Below are 24515 nucleotides of genomic sequence, written 5' to 3' on the forward strand. Positions count from 1 at the left end.
CATAAATAAACGAAGCCATGTTAATTAATTTAATCAATATGAGAAAGATAACTGTTTTGTGGAGAAATTCAATTAATTTCTCACACATAATAACATATTGCCAAATTTCATTTTTGCCCATTAATAATCATATACTCTGTGTATGTAAGCTGTACACCAAAATAAGTGCTGTGTTGTTTATTATGTACAATTGTACATATTGCTAAAGAGAGGGTTATTATATACACGATTTAATAAATATTTTTAATCATGCTTTTTTTTATAAATATGAAATGCAAATAAGCATTGGAGTGAATATACATTTTTTTAAAATAGCTGAAAAGAATTTATTGGAATATGAAGCATATTTGAAATGCAATTAATTTTTATCAGCCAGATCAAAATCTTCCTTGATATTACAGATTCTGAGAAAAAAATCATACTGTACCAGATTCTGTTGTATAAAAGATGATGTAAAGCAAGATGTTGGAATTGTTTTTCTGTTGTTTCCATATTTTTTTTTATTTATTCTTTTTAACATATTGATCATAATATTTATTATTATTATTAGCCCATATTGGTGCAAGGAAGCCTGAGGCTTATACTGCACCATCCAAAAAAAAAAAAAAATTTCTGAATTACACCAAGAGAGATAAGTAAGAAGGGAATCACCAAAAAAAAGAGACGAATGATGATATCCAGCTCAGGACCCTGGGTGTGCCAAGCCTATACCCACCAGATGTGAGCTCCTGGGATATGGATATGACATATTTATATATCATAATAAGTGGGTCAAGGAAATAAACTTCTTAAGATTGGCCTTGAATTCACGAAGTAGGTTTTAATTTTTATCACATATAATAATAGTAATGGAGGCATGTGATGCAAGAAAGCTAGTGTATGAGCTAATGTAGCATCAGCCAAAAAAAAAAACATTTCACACATCCATTCCCTCTAAAAGTTTATCCAGTTCCTCCTTGAATTTATTTAAGCTAACAACTTCCACAAAGACTGCTGGAAGTTTGTTCCAGCAATTAACCACCCGTTGGCTAAAGGCAAATTTCTGCACGTATATTCTACAACTGACTTTCCTCAACTTGAATATATGCCCCCTCAGGTTTGTAATCTGAGCAAGCAAAAGAATCCCATCAGAATTCAGAATGCTAAACCCATTCAATGTCTTATTACACCTCAATCAGATCACTTTACAGGTGCCTAGTTTTCAGACACTACAATTTGCAGAACTTAAGCCTTTATTTGTAAGAGGACCCCTTCATCCCCCTCACCAATCTTGTTGCCCTTCTCTGTACTTGTTCTAGCAACTCTACATCATTTCCTAAAATGAGGCCTCCAGACCTGTATGCAGTACTCGAGGCATGGCCTGATCATTATCTTATACAAAGGAATAATCACCTTTTCCCTACTAGCAAAATTCCTGTATATCATTGACAATACCCCATGACCTGCTGTGGCAGCCTGTCTGCATTGCTCAGAAAACTTCATATCTGACTGCACAATTACTCCCAGGTCTTTCATTTTCTACCACCCTAAGTGTTGTACCATATAGTTGGGTATGTTTCTCTGGGGTTACTTCTACCCATGTATGCAGTACTTTGCATTTGTCAATGTTAAACTTCAGTTGCCACTTTTGAGCCTGTCTGCCCAAATTTTCTAGATCCTGTTGCAGTAGGGCACTGCCATTACTGTCATTAACAACCCTGATATATTTTCATCAGTATCATTGATGAAGCTCCAAACCCTGGTGAACTTCACTAATAACATTAGCCCACGTAGAGCAGTGGCCATTGATTACCACTCTCTATCTTCTCCAACTCAACCACCCTTTTATCCATTGTAGCAACTTACACTTAACACCATACTGCTTCAATTTGTACAGTAGCCTTCCATGCGCAACAGTGTCAGAAGTTTTCCTGAAATCCAAGTACTCTATATATCAGAATTATTTTTTGCATCCAGTTCCTTTGTAACCACATTATAGTATCCAATCGAATTTGTCAGACAAGACTTTCCCTTAACAAACCCATGCTGTGTCGGAATTATTACTGCAGTCTTGTCTAGATGATCCTGCAGTGCATCTTTAACCAGCAACTCCATTATTTTCCCTGGAACAGAAGTTAAATTAACTGGTCTGTAATTACTTGTGTCACATTTAGATCCTCCTTTGTGAATTGGGGATACATCTACACATCTCCAGTCCGTGGGGACTTTCCCTGAGTCCAAGGATGCCTCATAATTGTGGCTAAGGGTTTGCTTACTTACTTCCTTTGCCCCCTCCTTTAATATAACTAGGCGCCTCCGTAGCCAGGTGGGAAGGAGCAGCAGTGCGTAGCACACGCTTCTTGATTAGACCGGGGTTCGAGCCCGTCACCACCAAATACGGAGGATGCGGAAAGGTCAGGGAATGATCACCGCATATTCCTGGAGCAATACGGCCTTAGTTGCTAATGCTCCTAAAAACCAAATAACAAACAAACATTAATATAACTGAATAGATCGCATCCACCCTAGGTGCCTTTCTTATGTTTAACTTCAACAATTTCTCCTCCACTTTGCTCTCGGTTATTACAAAATCATTAGGCACCCTGTAAGTTTGATAAACGTTTGGCATTTTCCTCCCTTAATAATTCATGTGTGAACGTAGATGCAAAATATTCATTCAGAGTATTTTGCATCTACGTTCACCTATATTGGTCCACTTGATATCGTCTACCATCGATATCAAGTGGAAAAATCTAATTCATCCCCTTCTATAGTCTGTATAAAGTAAAGACGTCCTTGCTGTTTTTTTTAGCATCCTTTGCCAAAGATTTCTTATCTGCCTTCGCTTGCCTTATCTCCTTTGTCACTTGATTACAGACTAGCTTGTATCTACCATAGGCTTTTGTGTCGCCTGATAATTTATATGCATCCCATGCATTTTTATTCTCTGCCACAAGTCTTATTAGTTCATCTGACATCCATTTAGGCCTAAACCATGAACAATATTTCTTAATTTGTATGAAACCTAGTAGCTTCCATGATTAGTTCCTTGAATGCTTCCCACTTAGAATTTTCTGTTGGTAACATCATCAGTTGGCCCACTGTACAGAATTTAAAAACTGTCTGAAACTGCTGTAGTCACCTTTATGGAAGCAAAAGCCCTTTCCTTTACCCCTATTGTTAATTATATCTTTAAGTTTTTTTTTTTTTTTTTTTGGTAGTTGTTGGCGCATCAGCCATAATGCACCTCCCAAGGTTTTTGCAGTGCTTTGATCCAAGTCCGAGACAGGATTCGAACCCGCAACCTTTGGGTTGCCGGGCAGGCACTTTACCCACCCGGCTGGCCCGGTCGGCTAAAATATCTTTAAGTAAATCCCACATCAGTACACTGTGATCACTGCCAACTAATGGTTCCTTTATCTGCAAATTCTTAATGCACAAATAATCACTGCTGATAACCAAATCAAGAGTATTACACTATCTGGTTGCCTCTCAAACATGCTGCTGCAGAAAACAATCATCCAATCAATAAGTCCACAAAAGTCTTGCTAGCATGCAAGTGATCAATCTACAAATTCCAGTCAATATCTGGGAAGTTAAAAAATCCCCCATTATAACACAATCTGATTTACTGGCCTCTTCTATTTCTCAGTACAATTGTTTGTTGTACTCATTAGAATCATTAGGCCTATAATACACTCCTGCTCTCATTTTTGTTTTCCTGTTCATCTATGTCAACTGGATACACTTCCTTAGATTTTGTTAACTAACAGCATAATCCCTTCTCCCTTCCTATCCCCTCTATCCTTTCTGTATGCAATGGACTCCAAATTCCAATTCTGATATTTTGATCAGCACTTCAAATTCATCAAATTTATTTACTATACTCCTAGCATTGATGTACATGCACCTGTTCTTGTTCTTAGTTATCCTAACACAGCCCATGTATTTATTTTTTCATGATGACTCCCACCAATCCCTGAAACCCCAGCACCCTGCCGTCCAAGCCACTGTTTATTCTAATAGAAGCAGTGCAAGAATCACTTTCACCTCTGCCTGTGGCTACTTTTAACCTTTTAGTCTGTGAATCCCCCATGCTAGCAGTTTTCTGACCTACCTAACACTGCCTCGATAGCATCAGCAAACACTCTTACATCCCCTCTATATAAGTGTATCCCATCCCTGTAGAAGCATTCTCTCCTGTTAATAAGCACAGACCACGCTGAGAAAAATTCTAGTCCATGAGCCTTGCACAGTTTCCCCAGGGCCGAATTGATTGACAAGGCTCTCATCATAAACTCCCTCCTATCATGTCTGTGCAGAATTGCAGACACTTTCTAATTTAACCCTAACTCAACTTTTTTTCAGCATTGACCTATACTTATTAAGTAAATTTGCAGATCTTCTCCTACCCTTAATGTCTTTCATGACAATAATATCACCCTTTGTGCCCTTAAAAGATATCTGTTCTACAATGTCATCAACTTTTAACCATGGCAGACATACCCTGGTCCTATTCCACCTATCCTTTTTACACAATATATTAACTGTCTCCCTGACAATAAAGCCACCGACAATAACTAACTCTTGTGGGACCGGCGCATTCTGCCTTGGAGATTGCCACTGTGTTGCCTGATGCACAAGAGATCTGGTGTTGAGTTGGGCAGCTGAGAGCTTGATGGGTCCCCCCATTTTAATACCTCCAAGGGCATCTACCCAACTCTTCAAACACTTATAATCACCCATCAGAATGCTGAGTTGGCGCCTAATTTTGCAACACTCTCTGCACCTAGCACACACAAAGACATCCTCCTTGGCTAGATCATGTCCTGTTTCAGAGAATTCCACAAACATTTCACCAGTTGCACATTTTTTGTCATGTGTTGGAGAATCCTCCCCCTCAGTTCTCCCCTGACTCACAGCACTCCTATTTTGTGCCCGTTGCTTTGCTGCTCTAGTCTGGGGCATGGTATTGAAATTGACAATTTTGGTTAGGGATTAGACAAATTAATAAGATTAATAAATTTAATTAATTAATTATCAATACTAGACTGTCTAATAGATTCCTAAATGCAGTGACACATATTACACTATCTAATTTTACATTAGAGCTACCTATTTACCACAATTAAAAATTTGAATTCCCTGCCAATCACTCTATACAAAAACAATGGCTGCAAGATCCGAATGAAACAATGGTTTTACCTATATTAAGTAGTAATCTAAAATAAAAATAACGAGCGTAACTTGAACTATAAAGCTACTTATAAAGCACAATATAATGACAATTAAGTAAATAAAAAAATCAAAACACTTATGCTTTTTTTTTTTGGAGCTTATAATTTGCAAAGACAGTCAGCACACTAACCAACCAAACAGCCATTATCGTGTGTGTGTGTGTGTGTGTGTGTGTGTGTGTGTGTGTGTGTGTGTGTGTGTGTGTGTGTGTGATAATGGCTGTTTCTAGGAGTTGAAGTAGGAATAGCCATAGCTGAATGCCAAATAGATGTCTAAACTTTCAACTTTAAAATTGTTTATTCAGGCTACTTTACTGAAAGGTGCAACTGTCCTAAGTTTGTTGCTTCCCACAAGCAGCTCAATCCTTCTTAGGTGATCAGTTGGATGTTGCTGGGAGCAAAAGAAGAAATTGACAAATTAGGGAATGTGGCACCCAGGTGCCAATCACAATTTGGCATCCCCTTTAAAATTTTCTTCATATGTGTATGTAAGTTTCAGGTATCCCTTGAAAGTTTGCGCCCGATTGCAATGCACCCTTGGGACATCCACCCCTGAGGGCAGGGCATAGTGATCTGCTTATGCGAACAAAGAAAAGAGAATGAATGAGTTAAAAAAAACTTAGAATAAATGTAAATTTTTTTAGATATTATCAATAATCAATCAGTAATCTTTACTGTTCTTGTTGTTGGAAGCAATAACAGTACAGTGAAACTTCCCTTTAACGGACAGCCATGTGGAACGAGAATGTGTCCGGTAGAGAGAAGTGTCCGCTAACAAGAAGTCTGAGGGGAAAAAAAAAGAAAGAAAGAAAAATCGTTAAACGTTTAATGTAAAATTAAATTAAATTATATACAGATTTTGAACAATATTTTTGTAAATAATATACATTCAATTGCACTATGCATATTATGACTTTATCTTAAGAAAAATACATACAGTAATCACTTATTTTCTTCTGCACCTTCTTCCGGCTGATAATTTTGTTTTCAACATTTGGAGTGAAGAAACCATCGAAAGTCCTTCAGTATCTTCTTCAGCGGCGAAAAACATTTTTAAACGATTGATTTGTATGAGCGCTTCTATTTTCATCGTTGGTTCTTCGTTAATATGTTCTTCGACAGAATGATCTCCTTCCATTTCTTCATCCTCATGAGGAACTTCTTGAAAAATATCGATGATAATGTCATTGATATCTAGAGCACCATCTTCTGTAGTGAGGTTCGAGTCTATATCTTTGTAGCCAGGGTCATTTGTAGCGGAAGTATTACATTATCAATAGATGTTGAAATTCTTGTTCTTCTTGGTGCTCCACATTGCTGTTCACAATTTCAATTTTTGCGTTTGAGAAGCCAGACTTTACAAAACAGTTCACGACAGTTTGTTTTCTAATTGCGTTTACTGAAGAGGAAATCCATTGAATCGCATCTAAGATGCTGAGTTTCTTTGCAAGGTCACTCGCACATGTTACATCGTTCATGTTTGCAATGAGATGTCTTAAAACACGTTTTCTGTAGTGAAGTTTAAAATTTTTTATTATCCCTTGATCCAAGGGCTGACACTCTGCAGATGTGTTTGGTGGCAGAAAAACGATTTGAATGATACAATTCAATGTGCGGGTGAGATGCAGCATTATCCATGAAAAGAATAATTTTTCTGTTTTGACGAATCATGTTTTGGTTAAAGTGACTTATCCATTCGCTCATGATATCTCGTGTCATCCACGCTTTTTTATTAGACTTCCAGTCGACATGCAAAAGATTTTATGCCTTTGAAACAAAGAGGATTTTGTGGTTTTCCTATAACAAGAGGTTGTTCAAAGTCTCCCAGCATATTTGTACACAATAGTACAGTCAAGCGTTCCTTAGAAATTTTTCCGCCCTGGCACTTTTCGTTTTTTAGACTCATTGTTTTTTCAGGAAGAGCTTTAAAAAACAACCCTGTTTCATCACAGTTGTAAATATCCTTAGCTTCAAAATCACGACGTAAATCTTCCAATTTGACGGTCCACTCCATTACAACCCCAGTATCAACAGATCCACCTTCACCACTTACGGTTTTCCAAGAAATTTTATGCCGACAAAATCCCCCCCCCTCTGCACACACCGAATTCATCAGAAGTTTTACACGTGCCTTAAAATTCTTGAAAAAGGGTTTAGAACCGCGACGTAAACCTTGATAAAATTCAGAGAATCGGAAATAGAAAATAAACACACGATTGAGGCAATACATGGAAGAAACGTTCCTAGAAAAAGGGCCGTGACCTTGCCCGCTGTCCGTTATGGGGAGATCAAATTAAGTGCTAATCTAAACGAAACAGTGCAGATTGCCTGTCCACGTCCGTTACAGAGAATGTCCACTAGACAGAAGCTGAAAACACGTTAAAACCAATAGAGGAGAGTTGGAGAATTTGAAAATGTCCATTAAAGAGAGGTGTCCGTTAGGAGAAGTTTCACTGTAGTTGCTTCTCCTGCTACTAATATGGTAAGATTGACTCTTTGGATAGAACATCTCACTTAACCCTACCACATTTGTAATTTAAAGGCACACTTATCAGAAAGGCTTCTACCAGATCATCACAAATAATATTAACTTGCAACTAACTTTACAGTGTTGTACCCATTATATGATAGGGGATTATGGTCTTATATGCAAAATGTGTTTCTGATTACTTGTCCAAGAATGCAATTCTACTAGTTGACATTGCCAATCAAAGCATTCTGTATAAAGTTTTCTTCCCTTCCCCATATATTCACATTGTACAAAAGTTTTGGCTTTGTATGAAGACAAGGGTTGGTTAGGGTGCAAAACTACTGATGTAGTTAAAAGTTTGTTCTAGCTTTGCAAGGAAAAATGATGTCCTCAAAGAGTATTTGAGGACAAAACTAAAAATGCCACTAGATTATAAGTCAGAAATATCATGAAACAAATTAATGTACCATAAAATTTCAGCACATTACATTTCAAATGCATTAGCAACTAGTAATAAAACATTTTGTTTAAAAAAAATGGCAAAATGCAACGAATTTGCTTATATTGCTCATTCATTCCTCCACTTAGCACATGGCAACAAACAATGTCCAGTGCTTCAGCTACAGTGTGTACAGTATGTGAATGGCTCATGTGATGTGATGTGTATGAAAAAATAGAAATAATACTTTCCAGATTTCTATTTATCTGATTTTAATAAAAGTTTTTGCGATTTCAGAATTTCTTGAAAATCAATTTACTGGAAGTCGAATTATTACATGAGGATGGACAGAAAAATAAATAATTTCTGTTGGTACAATTTTAATGAAATTTAGAACTGTGCAAATGAAATTTATAACTGCTTTTATGTGATTTAGTTTTGCCACCTTAATATTTTTCTGGTTATAATTAAATTCTGTTGACAGTCATGAAACATGAATTTATGAAAACTTAAAAAATTAAAGATAGGGAACAGCAGACAGTGAATACCATGTAAATATATAATAGTGAAGGAACATTTCCATTCCTTTATTTCCTTGCTAGCCCAAGACCAGGGCAACTTTTTTAAAAAAGTGACATTTACTACTTGAAGTGAGGGAACAAAGACTATGTTAAAAAAAGGTTGTTTTTCACAGAAATAGACATTGTATAAAAAACATTATGGGAATCCTTGTCTCAACTTTACTTGTGTGATCGAGACCCGCTAATATTCATAAAATCGGACAAATGTTAACTTATTGTGATTTTCTCTTGTTGAGAATCTGTGCCTCATTTTGAATTTAAACCAATTAAAAATAGAATAATAAATAAAATACATAGGCTATTAAAATTTTGAAATATTATATTTTAAGTCAGGAAATCTCTTACCTGATATTTTTCAGGAATAATTGCATCCATGTAAGATGTAATCAGAATAGATGGGAATTATTTCATAGACCTGCTTAAAGATTGAAAAATCTTGTAACAAGTCAAAAGCAAGCTTTTGACCCTAAATCCATGCATGGCGAATAATTGGAAGTATAATGGGAGTTAATTACCTGAAGCTTGATGGCGGGCTTTTCGTTTATAACATCTTCAAAGGAAATAGAGATGAAAATGTTTTTCTATTCTATATGCAGTTGACTGTCGAAATAATGGCACATTGAGATGAGTGCCAAAAAAAGAAACCGGCAAATCATATGATTACTGTATTTGTTTAAGTTCACCATTTTGAAAGTGAATTCTGTACTGATATCACGGATTATACACTGTTTAACATTTATTTTAAACTAAAAACCCCTCACTATGGATAATAATGTTAATAAACTTCATACAGGGAAGAAAAGAACAACATTAAAACTTAGTGACAAATGATATAAAAATAGAAAATAGAATGGGTATAAGTAGGAGTGTATTAATGGCAGACTATAACATTGGATTGTCAACATGTTTGTTTTTTTTGTGCAGTTAATAAAATTGCGTTCTTAATCTCTCCCTGTTTCTTTTTTTGCCTCATTGTTTTTGCATTAAGTATAATTGAAATAAAAATTTCTAGATAACGGAAAAATTTGAAATAATGGCATCTTGAATCCCCGAAGGTGCCATTATTCTGAAAGTATACTGTATTTCCTTTTCTTCTTCTTCTTCAAGAGGAGTGTTTCCATTTACAATGGGTTTCCTCAGCCTACAAGTTATTTCTTGTCAGGAATTTTTTTCTGCCATAAAGTGCGGTTCAAGGTGTCTTGGTCGGTTAAGCCTCGGGCTGTCATGCACTCCCGTACTCCATCCATCCATGTCCTCCTAGGTCTTCCTCTTCTCCTTCTTCCAGGAGGTATCCATTCCGGGATAGCCTTTGGATATCTGTTTTCTTGCATCCGTTTTACCCAAGTGATAATACTCAACTTTATTTTTCGCAAGGTTCAACTTGTGAAATCTTGTGAAAAATAAAGTTGAATGACTGCAGGAAGTTTATAAGAATGCTTGTAAATTAATAATAGTATAGTGAGTACTTTAAAGACTTGCTATCTGGAGAATATGCCATTCTATTTTACTACGAACCTTTTAAAAATTGATTAAAATTTGAATGTCAAATATATATTTCTGAATCTAGAAATGACATGTAAATGTGCACTGTAGTGGAAAGCAGTCTTTTTCTGTATGTGGGAATGAAAATTATCCTGTCTATTACAGTACCCTTTCATTGCTGTCTCTTCAGCATGGTTTGCTTTGATGCATAGATTTCATTGTTGTTATTCAGAACTTTGTTTCCCCCCCTCCATTACGACTTTTCAACGCCTGAAGTTTTTAACTTTAGGTGTTAAAACTTGTATGAAGACAAAATTATAACATTAAATTTGCAACCTTTATTTAGTCTGAAGAGCAGACTAAATTACTTGTTGGCATGTATACTAGTGCAAATGATTTGATTTTTCGTTATTATTATTGTTGGCACAATTTTTGCTAGCAACTGCTAGTCATTTATCCCTTCGTACAGAATGTTGTAATTCGAACCTCAGTGTTCTCTTTGAGTTTATCTCACAGGTCCATTGATGTCTAATGTTACACAATTCCTACATTCCTCTCCTGCTTCTAACAGAGATTTTCATACTCATCTAAAAACTTACTTTGTTTACCCAGTTTAAATTAATTTATATAACAAAATAAGGTCGTAATTTTAATGTTCTCCATTCACTCTGATGGTGGAAATACAAGGAGCAATATGAAAGTAATGCCTCATATTTTTATCTCAGAAAATTTAATTCCTACAACTGTGCCTTTTACCTCAATTAATCCTCGATCATTAATAATACTTATTTTTCCACAAATTCAGCATTTTCTATGCACTTCAGCCATCTCTGAGTCAAGTGCTGTATTCCAATCCTGTAAAAGTCTTTACTCTTGCTCTGGAGGGCTTCACAAACACTGTGCTTGAGCTGGTCTATCTGCAAAATGGGTTTCATGGAGTGCATTCTTCAGTGGGCCAAAAAGGTCAGATGGTGCAAGATCCGGGCTATGAGAGGGGTGAGGAAGAACAGCACATCCCAGTTTGGTTTTGCAATGTCCTCATTAAGGTTTTTGTCAGGTCGAACTCTACAGATGTGGGCTTCAACGTTTCCACATATCAATCTGAGTTGATTGTGGTGCAATGCTGCAAGAAGTCCACAAGGAAGACCCCATTTTTGTCCCAAAACACTGTCGCCATGACTTTATTGACAGAAGGCTGTCTTTTGAACTTCTTGCACGATGAATTTTGGTGGTGCCACTCCATCGACTGTCTCTTTGTTTCAGGTTCATAATGGTAGACCAGGGTTTCACCACTTGTGGCTGTGCGAGAAAGAAAAACCTCTCCACTCTTATAGCACTGGAGAAGTTCCACTAGAGGAACTAGGCTACAACAAGGTTTTTGCCACTGGACAAAAACCTTGTAGCCTAGTTCCTTTGTGATGGTTATCACAACAGGTTTCCCTATACCTGCTGCTTTGCACAATTTGCATGTTGTGATGCTGCAGTCCTCTTTGATCAGTGCATCGATCCAGCTCTTGTTGTCTGTTGTCACTGACATTTCTGGCCAGCTGCTTTGTGGATTGTCAACAATGTCACTTTCCCCACTCTTAAAGTGTCTTACCCAATGTCTAACTGTACTCTCATCTACATTTACAGTATTGAGACACGTATGGATTTCGATAGGCGTCACATTTTCCTTGTTAAGAAATTCAATCACCACTACTTGCTTGATACGTGTATCTGTAACATCCACCATTTGGAACTATCTGTGTGCTGCACTCACGAGACTCATTGCGGTGCCACTCAGTATGGTGAAACTAGATACCTTAGTAACTGCTCAGTGACATGTGAAATGGTCTATGCCGCCACATTTGAAAGCAAAAAATTAGGAGGCATTACTTTTGTACCGGTCCTTGTACATAATTATTTCTGAAACCATCAGTGATAATAAATTACTGCGTTATCATCCACAAAAGGTAATTTATGTTATTTTCTATTAATACTTATGTAAAAGGTACTGAACCCTATCTGCTTTTTTTTTTTTTTTTCCTTTTTTTTTTTTTTGGTAGTTGTTGGCGCATAGGCTTCTGTGGCCATAATGCACCTCCCAAGGTTTTTGTAGCACTTTGATCCAAGCCCGAGGCGGGAATCGAACCCGCGACCTTTGGGTTGCCAGGCAGGCACTTTACCTACCTGGCTAGCCCGGTCGGCACTCCATCTGCAAGATGGACCGGAAGCATACATGGAAACTTTTTATAAAAATAAATACTGATACTGATGGGTTTTTAACTGTGATTACAACATTGAGGGTCTGATAGCATATGGATTTCCTGTAACTTGCAGCTATCAAATTCCTAGTGTGACTGCTTTGTGTCATTCTGAGTAGCAACAGTATGTGGCACAGAATTTCTGTCAAAAATTTTGTTTTAGATAACAGCAGTTTCAAATATGGATACACCTGAATGAGATAACTAAAACATTTCTGAATGTTATCTAAATTAGCAGCAAGCAAATGAACCACTACGTATTGCAGTGTATAGACACATTGCAACAAAACAACAGAGTGGGGCAGGCAATAAACTTGCAATTATTGTGCAAAATTAATGATTTGGTAGACTTGTTTAGGGGATATGGTTTATTATTTTAAGATAGCAGAATTAAAATGGGGAACATATTCTTTATTTGGGAAGGAAAATTGCATAAAAGAGCTGTTTTCAAAAATGGAGGATGGCAAATAGTTCTTAGTAGTGAATGGGTGTTATTTTTTCTGTATAATGGGTGGCCCACTTAATTTGTGATGCAATCTACATTTTTTTCTTCAAAATGTGCCGCGATCTACCATCTTAAGAATTTCATTGCACACGGTTAAAAAAGTTAATCAACACATTGAAAAATATTGTTTATAAATTTTAAACTTAAATACAATTCAGAATTATTATTTTAAATTCATACGTATTTAAATTTTTAATTTATGTGAAGTTTGTGTGTTCATATCATCTGCCAAGCTTTCAAAATCGGGGATATACTGTGATAATGCCGACTGTAAAGAATCTTCTGTACGCAAGTCTGTAAGAGTAGAGCATTTCTTCATTTCTGTTTGTTTCAAATACAAAAAAGCTGATTCACGTAGATATGTGGAACCAAAACAGGAATTTTAAAGTTCACTGCATTTTTTAACATTTGGGGACTTTTCTCAGCAAACATATTTCCAAAAGCCTTTTTCTGATGATCTGGCTTTTAGGAAGATATCATTTCGCAATGTAATAATTTCATTTTCAAGTGATATTTTCTCCATGTGAAAAATCTCAGTGTTTTTTCTGTAATTTGTTTCTTATCATCTAAGTTGATATTAAACGGATAAGAAATATATTAAACAGTGTCTTCAATTGTTTCAAAATCATCCACAACTTTCTCAATTTCAGAAACATATTTCTCACTATTAAATTCAAAAACAGGATATTTTTGCTACAATTGCTTTGCTTATATTTTTGTTATAATTTGCTATATATTTGATATAAATGATCTTGCATATTTGCAAAATGATCATTTTGTTTTTTCTTTGAGATTCTTAGCCGTTGTCAAAAATTGATATTTATATGCAGAAATACTACTAATCATGTCACCCACATTTTTATTTTTTCCTTGTAATTCCAAATTCAGATTACTTAATTTACTGGCAAAATCTGCCAAAAAATCAGATCACACAACCACTCCGTATCTTTGATCAACAAATTTTTTAAATTAATTAGCAAATTTTGAAATCTCTGTAGAACCTTACTCCGACTCGGCCACCTCACATCTGTGTGTAATATCAGATTTGGTTAATTTTTATCGAGTTGCATTTTGAAAAATCTCCTTTGAAGAGATTGTCCTCTGGTGGAATTCACGATTTTGAAAGCTATGTCCATAACATTTTTAGTATTTAGTCTTTTGCTGGCTAACACTTGTTGGTGGATGATACAGTGGTAACTCAGATCTGGGAATTCATCCTTTTGGCACAATGTGATGAATCCGTTAAGATGCCCCGTCATTGCTTCGGCTCCATCTGTTGTTATTGATACGAGCTTAAATAGTGGTAATTTAGTTTTTTCAATAAAATTTTTGAATGCCTTAAATATATCAAGACCTCTAGTTCTTTCTTTTAACGAAACCATACCCAGCAATTCTTTTCTAGTGGCAGAATCATAGAAAACCATACAAATAAAAATGTGCAATTGAGCTGTATCACTGACGTCTGTAGATTTATCCAGTTGTAAAGAAAAGGACACACAATTAGCAATATGAGCACGCAATTGTTCACTCACATTTTTACTCATTTTTTCGATGCATCGCTAAGGTCACTATTAGGCGGAAAATTCGATTGGTATTTACTATCGAGTGAGTTGAAGTGCCTTTCTAAATTTCCTTTAGATTCCCTCGTGACAAAATTTGTTAAGGCATTTTCCAGTTAACTTTGCTATCAGTGTTTGCCTTACTACCAAAAAGGCATTTAATTTAAGTTTTTTTATTTATTTGACTTTTACTGTTGAGAATTATGTATAATTCCTAATATTTGTTTCCTTATTCGTAGGTAATACAGCATTGCATGACTGTGCAGAATCAGGAAGCCTTGATATTTTGAAACTACTATTAGCAAATGGAGCTAGGATGGATGTTGATTCCTTTGGAATGACCCCACTTTTAGCTGCAGCTGTAACAGGCCACACTCCAATTGTAGAATACCTTATTTCTATGCCATCTTGTACAAAGAAAGAAATGATTGATGCTTTAGAGCTGCTTGGTGCCACGTATGTTGATAAAAAGAGAGATATGCTAGGAGCAATCAAATGGTGGAGAAGAGCTATGGAGGAGAGGTACAACAATAGTGTTATTCCATTGGAAAAGCCATTATCTCCTTCCCCAATTGCTGCATATGAAAATGCCACTGAAGTTCGAAGTTTAGGCCAGCTTGAAGAGTTAATATGTGATCCAGATGAAATGCGAATGCAAGCATTACTTGTAAGAGAAAGAATTCTTGGTCCTGCTCACCCTGATACATCATATTATATCCGCTACAGGGGTGCAGTCTATGCGGATACAGGTAATTTTGAGCGATGTATTAGACTCTGGATGTATGCTTTAGATGTTCAGCAGAGGGTTCTAGAACCGCTTAGTCCAATGACACAAAGTAGCCTGCTGTCCTTTGCTGAACTATTTTCTTTTATGATGTCAGAAACTTGGACAAGAACACGGCGTATACCACCTGTTTCTTTTCCTGATGTACTTGGTGTATTTCAGCGGGCATTGCGAGAGGTGGAAACTGCAATGCAACATGTGTCTAAGGTACCACCAGCAGAACGTGATTCAAGTCACTTCCATAGAACATTAATTATAGTCATGCACCTTATTGGCCTTATGTGCAGATTACAGCCTCATATTACTACTGAACAGGATATGGAATTAAAACAGAGTGTATATAAGTTAGTTAGAATGAATCCTCGAGCTCGCAATGGTTGGACACCACTGCACTTGGCATGCTTCAGAGACTCTTCATCTGTTGGGCGTTATCCTGTCTGTACCTTTCCATCTCCAGAAGTTGTTGACCTTTTATTGGAAGTTGGAGCTTGTCCAAATGCAGTAGATTATGACAATAATACTGCATTACATGTGGCTGCTATGAATAAACCTTGTGCTCGAGCTGTTTTTAAAACTCTCTTGAACCATGGTGCCCACTTAGATTTGTGCAATTTGGAACACAAAACTCCTCTTCATCTTGCACGTAGTGTCCCACTTCTAGATGTCTATCCCCTTCGCTACCTCAATCTCCAATGCCTATGTGCACAAGTAATCAGAAAGTATGTTATTCCCTTCAAAGGCTTAGTTCCTAAGAAGCTAGAGACATTCATAGAAGTACATTAATATGTATTATGTAATCTTGGATGCATATAGTCAGGAAGATTTTTCTGTGTGTAGGTATGTATGTATATCCATGTTTGGTGTGTAATTTGTGCTAAACACTATGTTCTATCATCTTTGCTAGATACAGTTTACATACGTTGTACTAAAAACTTAACATGTTCATTTTTTTTAATCTTCTTGCCACTATATTTAATGGTTTCTTTCAAGGGATATTTTTCTCTGCAGATCTATTTCATGGTTATGCCATTGAAACATAAAAAATGTATAACTGAATTATTTGTAGCACTAACATTGAATGTATTTAGTATATAATGCATAATATCTGTATTTTGTTATTCACATTCCCTTGCCATGGTCTGCTTATTTGTTTTAAATATGTTGAAGGAAATTTTCTGCTTTTAATGACTGCTTAGAACTCAAACTGATTAATTGATTTTTTTAACCTTGAAGTTTGATAGGAAAGTTGTAATTATTTACAAATGTGCATAAAGGAAATGCTCTTAATTTCAAGGGAAAAATCAAGTGAGAATGAATTTGAAATGCTGAGAGAAGCTGGTTCTTGTATAGTTTTGTATTGAAATTCTGTATATGCTGTTTTAAATTTTGCTGACATCAGTATTATAACAAAAAGTAATCCAGAATTTGGAAGATTAATTTGAAAAAATGATTTTTATTAAATAATTTTCCATATAATTTTTTAATAAAAATTATAGAATTTTGTAAACTGGCAACTTCTCTGTGTGAATGATTGTAATATATGTTTGTAACTAATTATACATAAGAAAATTGAGAATCAACCCAACATTCAGTGTATTGATTGATTTCTTAATCGATTTTAATTTTTTCTGAGAAAGTCCTTTTAGGAAATTGTATATTTTTATATAAGTATATATTTTTTCAAATTTTCTTTAGTATTTAATGAATCATCTTCCTTTGACAGTGCAGGAATAGAAAATATTTGACTTAGAAAACTGCACTGAGCAGAAATTGTGTGTTCTGCTCTTACCATTATCATCTTGTGCTAGATTCCCTTTTAATTTGGCTTCCTTGTATGCAGTATTTTATTATCATATAGCTAGTTAAAGTAATCTCAGATGATTGTATGTGAAGAAAGGATTCAAGTTACTTTTATAGAAGGCAAATTAATATTTATGAACCTGTTAGATACTTCCTTGTAGGTAGAGAGGATTTGCCTTACTAATCTTCTGTTGAAGAAGTCATGAATATTGAGGAATAATAATGGTACTTAACAGATTTTTTTTTATCATATATATATACACCCAAGTAAGCAAAATCTGAAACAGTACATTACAAAAAATGCCATTTGAAATTAAGTAATTGTCATTGACATACATACTGAGATATGTAGAACAAATGGTGAATGCAATTTGTTTGGCATTCAGCTCCTTTCTGAGCATACCTAGTGAAAAAAAACTAATGTTCTTTTGCTGCTCTACATGCTTCCAGATTGACACTATGCTGTTTTTCAGCCAAAGAGTAGTGAGACAACTGTTTGCAGATATTGCTGTAAGCATTGATAATGGGTGCTGGATAATAGAAAACCTTTATGCACAATTGTATGTACATGGAATTTTAATGTAACATTAAGTGTATATATATATATATATATATATGCTTCTACTCTCTTAGAAATTTTAGGATAAAATGCTAGCTTTATTTAATGAAATTTATGTTACAAAGCAGCTTTTTAATTTTATATTATTACTTAAGTATTTAATTAATGCAGTTCCATTTTCTCTTTAAATTTGGCAAAAATGAAAAAAAAAATAGCTTTGAGCAGAAATATTAAAAAAGCTTACTCTCCATCAGAACTCTGCCTCTTCAAACTTGCAATGTAATCAGTAATATTGGTAATTCAGAACATAAAATACAAGTTCGTGTTTTTGCTATTATTCATAATTGTAATTCACCTAAATTTTTATGAGATGGAGATGTGAAACTAATCAGTTTTTGATAAGTGCAACTTTGTTTTGGAGACATTTTTATGAACAAGATCACACAAGTAAAATTGAGTGTTTTAGAGGAATAAAGTATTTTCGTATTTTCATTTTTCTTATTAGAGCCAAATTACAATTGAGTATAAATTATATTCAGTAAATGAAAAAAATTAATTATTACACTTCTAAATCTAGAAAAAATTTAAATGGAATTTAAGTTCAATGGAACTTGATTTAAATTCCATTTCAAATGTATTCCTGAATGAAGTATGGATAGGAAGTATGTATTAACAAATATAAACAAAGACATTCTTGTAGAGTTCCAGAAAATTGCATAGGAGGGAGATATTCTGATATCTTGTTTACAGAAATTAGGAGAAAACTATTCATATCAATATGGTAGGCTCCATTGATTTATTATTTTTATAGTGCAATTCAAAGAATCTTATTTAAATGTTATTCCACTCTTTCTCTGTGTTTGAAAATAGATTATAGAATTGTAATATGTAGTGAATTATGTCACAATATTTACAATATTTTGACTTATTTTTAATTAGTCATGAGAATAGGATGTAATTGAAGGAAAAGGTTTTGACTAATCAATAAAGTCAAAAGCTGTATACATTAAAACACTGAAAATTTGTAGCCAACTTGATAATATAACATCTATATTCATGTTTCTCTTGTGCATATCTTCAATGCTTGAGAGAGAGAGAGAAAAAGACTTAGGATAATACTGACTCTAGTGATAATTTTTTTTAAATGGGTGTTATCATTAATAGGTATGCACAGTATTTATTATTTAAAGTACATTACTTGCTTTTTCTTTTTTTACTAAATCTACGGATAGTTGCTTGCAAGGAGGTTTGCTTTGTAGTGCTAAACTGAAAGAAATGTGGATGTATAGAGAGATTGGTAGAAGGGGATGATATTGATAAGATTTCAGTGAAGGAAATTTTCTTAATAAATAAAATTAACGTGTAAATATTTGAGCTGATTAAAACAAAATATCCATAAAATTTTAAAGTTTTTTGTGAAAAATCATCTTCAGTATTCTACATGGCAGCTCTCTCTCTCTCTCTCTCAAAGATACTGAAAAATGTAACAAAGCATTATGGTAATTTAAGATTATAAATGCACATTTGCTGCATATTATGTTTGAATTACCAATATTTAAATACCCATCATTGGGTTAAATAGTGAAAAGAATTTTATATGCGTTTCCAAAGTATTTCAAAAGTTCTGTATACTTATTTGGTAAAGTGATTTTGCTTGAAGCTGTTTCCTACTTGAATACTGAAATATGTTTTACTAAGGATTATAACTTTAAAAAAATAATTTGAATTGGGATTTCATATTTAATGAATTCAGATTTTTCTCATTCTGCTATATCTGCTTGTACAAAATTTCACTTAAATTAAGTATTATCTCAACAAAAATTTCATAAGTAATTTTGTAATTCAGATTTCCTAAAAAGAAGTTACGCTGATAGTTTCTCCTCTAAAAATTAGACAAACAAACCTGTGATTAGCATGTGTTTTGTGAAAGATTTTGTGAGTTTCTACCAGTAGAAATGATTTTTACAAAGAGCTCAAAAGGAAACGAAGACACCTAAGTGATGATTCTTGCCTTCATATCTTCCAAGGTTGCCATCACCATTATAGTGATCAGTAGTTTTAGAGAATCTTGCCTTTATAATAATTTTAATTTTTTTTTAATGTGTTAAGAGAATGACATAATTTGGTTGTTCATAGTGAATTAATTAAATGTGACTAACACTGAAAATAAAATAAACCACATGAATTTTTATCAAATTAATTTTATTGGTTAGAAGTATTGTCATCAAAAATATTGTTAAGTAATATATTCAACACAATAGAACTTAATTGGAGACATTTTCAGGTTTTGTATTGAATCCTGTTATCAGGCTTAATCAGGAAAGATGTGGCAGCTATTACTAACTTTACAGCAGTTCCTAATTTGATAGTCTTCTACCCTGTAAAGTTAAGAACAGTCATCAAATCTTTCTTGAGTTAAGCCTGATGATAGGATTCAATATGGAATCCAGAAATGTCACTAATTCTTAATTAGTTCTATTATTTTGGGCAATTCACTTTTTTTACACAAAAAGTAGTTGAAAATAAAATAAAATTTATGAAAAATAGGATTTAAGAAAAAGGAAAAATATTTTCATTTTTCTTATTTTAAAATGCATCTGTAAAGGTATGACCCTTCATTTCTTTAAAAAATACCTGATTAAAGAAATCTCCTCAAGCTTTTTCAAAATGTGGATTGATTATTAATTCCTCTAAGGCATTAATTGAAAGGTTTCTCCACTAAGTTAAACTACTTCTTTTTTTTTTTTTTTGCTGAGTTCTTAATATGCTGTTCATTTTTCTTTCTTTCTTTTGTTCTTTATTTATTGTAAAAGTTATATTTATACTAATTTGAAATGTTTTGAATTTATTTTTATGATTCTGGCAAGATTCCCTAAAATCTACTCAAGTTGGTGAATATACCTCTAGCTCAGTGACAGTAATTGACTCAATAACTGGAATGTTAAATAATTGTTAAATAAATATAACAAACTATATTGTTATTATTGTATTTTTCTGATTCATTATATGGGGACTGTAACACAATTTTTGCAAAAAAAGTGGCTTTGCTCATTTATGAATGGGCTTTAATGAATATATTGATGATATACATTAAATAAAACAAAATCAGTATTTTTAATAATTATATCACACTATCAGAAAATTTGTCAGACTACTTTTACTGTTTTCAGAAATCACTATAATCAAATAACATTAACAAAATTTTCAAATATGCTTTTAAAATGGCAAGTAGCAGTGAGATTTAAAAATGAGTGCAAATGCAAATTGTCTGCATTATGCATTGATACATAAATATCACTACATAATGCAGATAAAACATCAAAACAGTCATTCCCATTGTAAAATTCAACATGCCATTGCTTTCAGGGCAAAAAGTAAGTACACATTTAAAGATGATATTTTATGAACAGAATATTTCCTTATGTGGATTACTAAAGTAAATTCATCATCATCAGCCATTTCAATCCACTGTAGAATGAAGACCTCTCCAGCAGCTTTCCAGTTCCTTCTGTTTTGTGCAATGGCCATCCATTTACTACCCACAAACTTTTGAATTTCATCTGTCCATCTCCGTTGTCTTTCGGGTTTTCTTTTAGCTCCTAGTCCATCTGCCATGTCTTTGAGCTATATGTCCTGCCCAAGTCAATTTCAGTTCTTTAGTTTTGATAAGAATGTCCTTTACAGTATTTGTGTTTGCTGCCTAATCCACGTTTATCTTCTTATCTAACAGTCTGATTTCTAATATAATTTGTTCCATTCTGCTCTGTGTAGTTTTCAGCTTCTCTTCCATTCTTTTGGTGAGTGCACAAATTTCACTTCCATAAGTCATGGTGGGCATATGCATTGGTTCATTATTTTACGTTTCAGACAAATTGGGATATTGCTCCTCAGTATGGGAATATATTTCCTGAATGCTATCCATTCGAAATTTATTCTTCTCTTGAGTTCCAGCCATTTATCATTATTACAGCTAATGACTTGTCCCAGATAAGTACAGGCAGTTCTCACTTTACGAGTTTCCGGGTTTACGAGTTTTTTTTTTTTTTTCCCCCAAGTATCAAGTATCAACAAAATCAAAAATATGAACATTAATTGCAAAAAATGAATATTAAATATTCATAAATACCGCATTCCAAACCACATGCGTAGCTATACAATACAGTGTACCCTGCTTTACGATATTAATCAGTTCCAAAGACACCATCGTAATGTTAACCCAATAACACATTGTTTTTTGGTAATTCGTTTCAAGATCTTGGAAGTTGAAATTTTTGCTGTATAACTAAGCTATTTATCTCTCTAAAATGTCATTTTTAAGGTCATGAGCTTGACATTAAGGCAATATAAAAGGTTGTGAGCGTGGTTTGTAAATTGCATTAGTTACCAATTCAAATCATTAAAATGCACTACACTTTCATTGTTATCATATGTTCCGTTATAAGAATAAATTTTAAACGCGTTTACGATATTTTTTCTAAAGCACATTTCTGGATGTCACGACCATAAAACAATAAAACAATTTGCACTTTCCGGTTTATTGGGCTTTTCTGTTACTGCAAGCAATTATAAACGGGTAGTAAACTCTATCTTCTTGCATTTGCGAAAATACCGATAGCTGGAATTGTGTGGTTTTTTACATTATTATGGTGAAATGTGTTTCCTCTTTACTTCAATCAATCTTCAATTGTATAAAGAACATAAATCTTCTCCTCATTCCTTTTTTTTTAAGCTTCATAAACTTGTTACTCCATGCAAATTGTGTTAGTTGCAGTTTGTGTGTGCAGTTAAAAAATGCTTATGCATGCAATCGTGAAATTTATAATTAAAAGAGAAGATTAATCTTGGAAATAAACTCCTCTTGAAGCATTTCTGAAGAAGACTCCTTGTGCAACAAACCAGTGAGTGATCAACAAGTGTGCATTTAGTCTATGATGATGAAGAATAAACATTTTAACATTTGTAAGTCGTAAATAATTTCTCTATTATTATAATTTGCTTGATTTTACAGGCTACGTTTTCATTTCTTTTGATAAATCAATCATTGTTTAAACATATACTACAAGCGCGCGCTAGGAACAAATTAACTCGTAAAGTCGAGAACTACCTGTACTCTCCATTCACATTGACTCCTTTCTGCGACCAGTCCAATCTTCTCAAAACTTCCTCAAGGGCAGGAATAAACAACTTCGGAGATATTGTGTCTCCTTGCCAAACTCCTTTTGCAATTTTAAATTTGCTACTGTCTTTGTCTAGGCTAATAAAGGAGGTAGCATTCTCATATATTTTTTTCAATGTCATAATGTATGCTGTATCTATGCCTTGTCTTTCCAGTGCCCGAAACATTGCCTTATGCTTGGAGTCAAATGCCTTTTCATAATCCACAAATGCAGGGCATAATGGTGTTTTATATTCATTTCTTTTTCCATTAGCTACAATATTACGTGAAGGTGATCCATAGTTGAGAATCCTGTCCTAAAGCCAGCGTGCTCTTTTGGTTGATTCTCATCAAGTATTCTTTCTAATTCTTTACTCGGCCTTGTAATTGCATAAAAGTATCGGTAAAGGTTTCCACGTGTTTCAACTCCGCTAACCGTTCGTAATTTTCCCGCCTTTGTGATACGATATACCGTACTAGATAGCGTCAGTTGAACTTCGTTAGCAGTTAAATTGTACGTTTAAATAAATACATATAACGACTTAGATTACAAACGTAATATAATTAATTTTATTTAACATAATTAATTATACATATAACCACTTAGGTTACGTAACATAAATAATTAGTAAAAACAAATAATTAATACATAACTTGATACGAAAGTTATATAAAGGGATTTCGCAGATAACACTCGTTACTGAAACGTAAATATTTCGTAGATAACACTCGTTACTGAAACGTAAATATTCCGTAGATAACACTCGTTACTGAAACATAAATATAGCGTTATAACTGTGTTTGGATACAAGTTTAGGATTTAATTTTGTACAGAAATTGAAATTTTATTGAAAGTAAATCTAAATCATGACTCAAACCAGAGCAGCAAAGCAAAGGGCTCAAGCTAATGGGAATGCTGTGGCCCAGGGGAGAACTGAGGGGGGCAGTTGTCCTCTGAATCACAGCCTTGTAAGATGCACTATTTGCTTGATGTTTGCGGAGCAGTCAAGTATGGGACATGATACTGCCATGGGGGATGTCTTTGTGTGTGTGCGGTGTAAGGAGATAAGGCGACAACTCAGCGTTGTTATGGGCCTATATGAGAGCTTGAAGGATAGGATGGATGCCCTCGAAGGATTACAAGTGAGGGGCCCATCAAGCTCTCAGCTGCCCACACCAATGCCAGAGCTTGCACTTGGTCATCGCGGAACACAGCGGCAACCCCCAAGGCAGAATGCGCTGGTCCCAAAGGAACTAGTAGTTGTTGGTGACTCTATTGTCAGGGAAATGGGAAACATGCTTTGTAAAAAGGATAGGTGGAATAGGACCAGGGTATGTCTGCCAGGGGCAAAAGTTGATGACGTTGTAGAGCGGATATCATCTTTTAAGGGCACAAAAGGTGATATAGTTGTACACGTTGGCACTAATGACATTAAGAGTAGGAGACCGGCGGAATTACTTGACAAGTACAGGTCACTGATGAAAAAAAGCCGTGAATTAGGGTTGAAATTGAAAGTGTCTGCAATTCTGCCCAGACACGATAGGAGGGAGTATATGATGAGAGCCCTGTCAATCAATTCGGCCCTGGAAAGATTGTGCAGGGCTCAAGGGGTAGAATTTTTTTCAGCCTGGTCTGTACTTGTTAACAGGAGAGACTGCTTCTACAGGGATGGGATACACTTAAATAGAAAGGGTGCAAGAATGTTTGCTGATGCTATC

At 34.6% G+C, this 24515-nt stretch overlaps 1 protein-coding gene across 1 annotated transcript in view; it reads left to right on the plus strand.

Moving 5' to 3' along the window:
* Positions 1–16549, plus strand: part of LOC150090571 (protein fem-1 homolog C) — a 92491-nt gene extending 75942 nt beyond the window's left edge. The window contains exon 4 of the mRNA XM_090378801.1: positions 14738–16549. Within this exon, the coding sequence (XP_090234927.1) occupies positions 14738–16065 (1328 nt within the window). The 3' untranslated portion in view covers positions 16066–16549. The remainder of the gene's footprint in view (positions 1–14737) is intronic.
* Positions 16550–24515: the final 7966 nt, after the last annotated feature.

The sequence above is a fragment of the Mastigoproctus giganteus genome, chromosome 1 (genome assembly GCF_048544385.1).
Source record: "Mastigoproctus giganteus isolate SK-2022 chromosome 1, ASM4854438v1, whole genome shotgun sequence".
NCBI classification, from domain to species: domain Eukaryota; kingdom Metazoa; phylum Arthropoda; class Arachnida; order Uropygi; family Thelyphonidae; genus Mastigoproctus; species Mastigoproctus giganteus.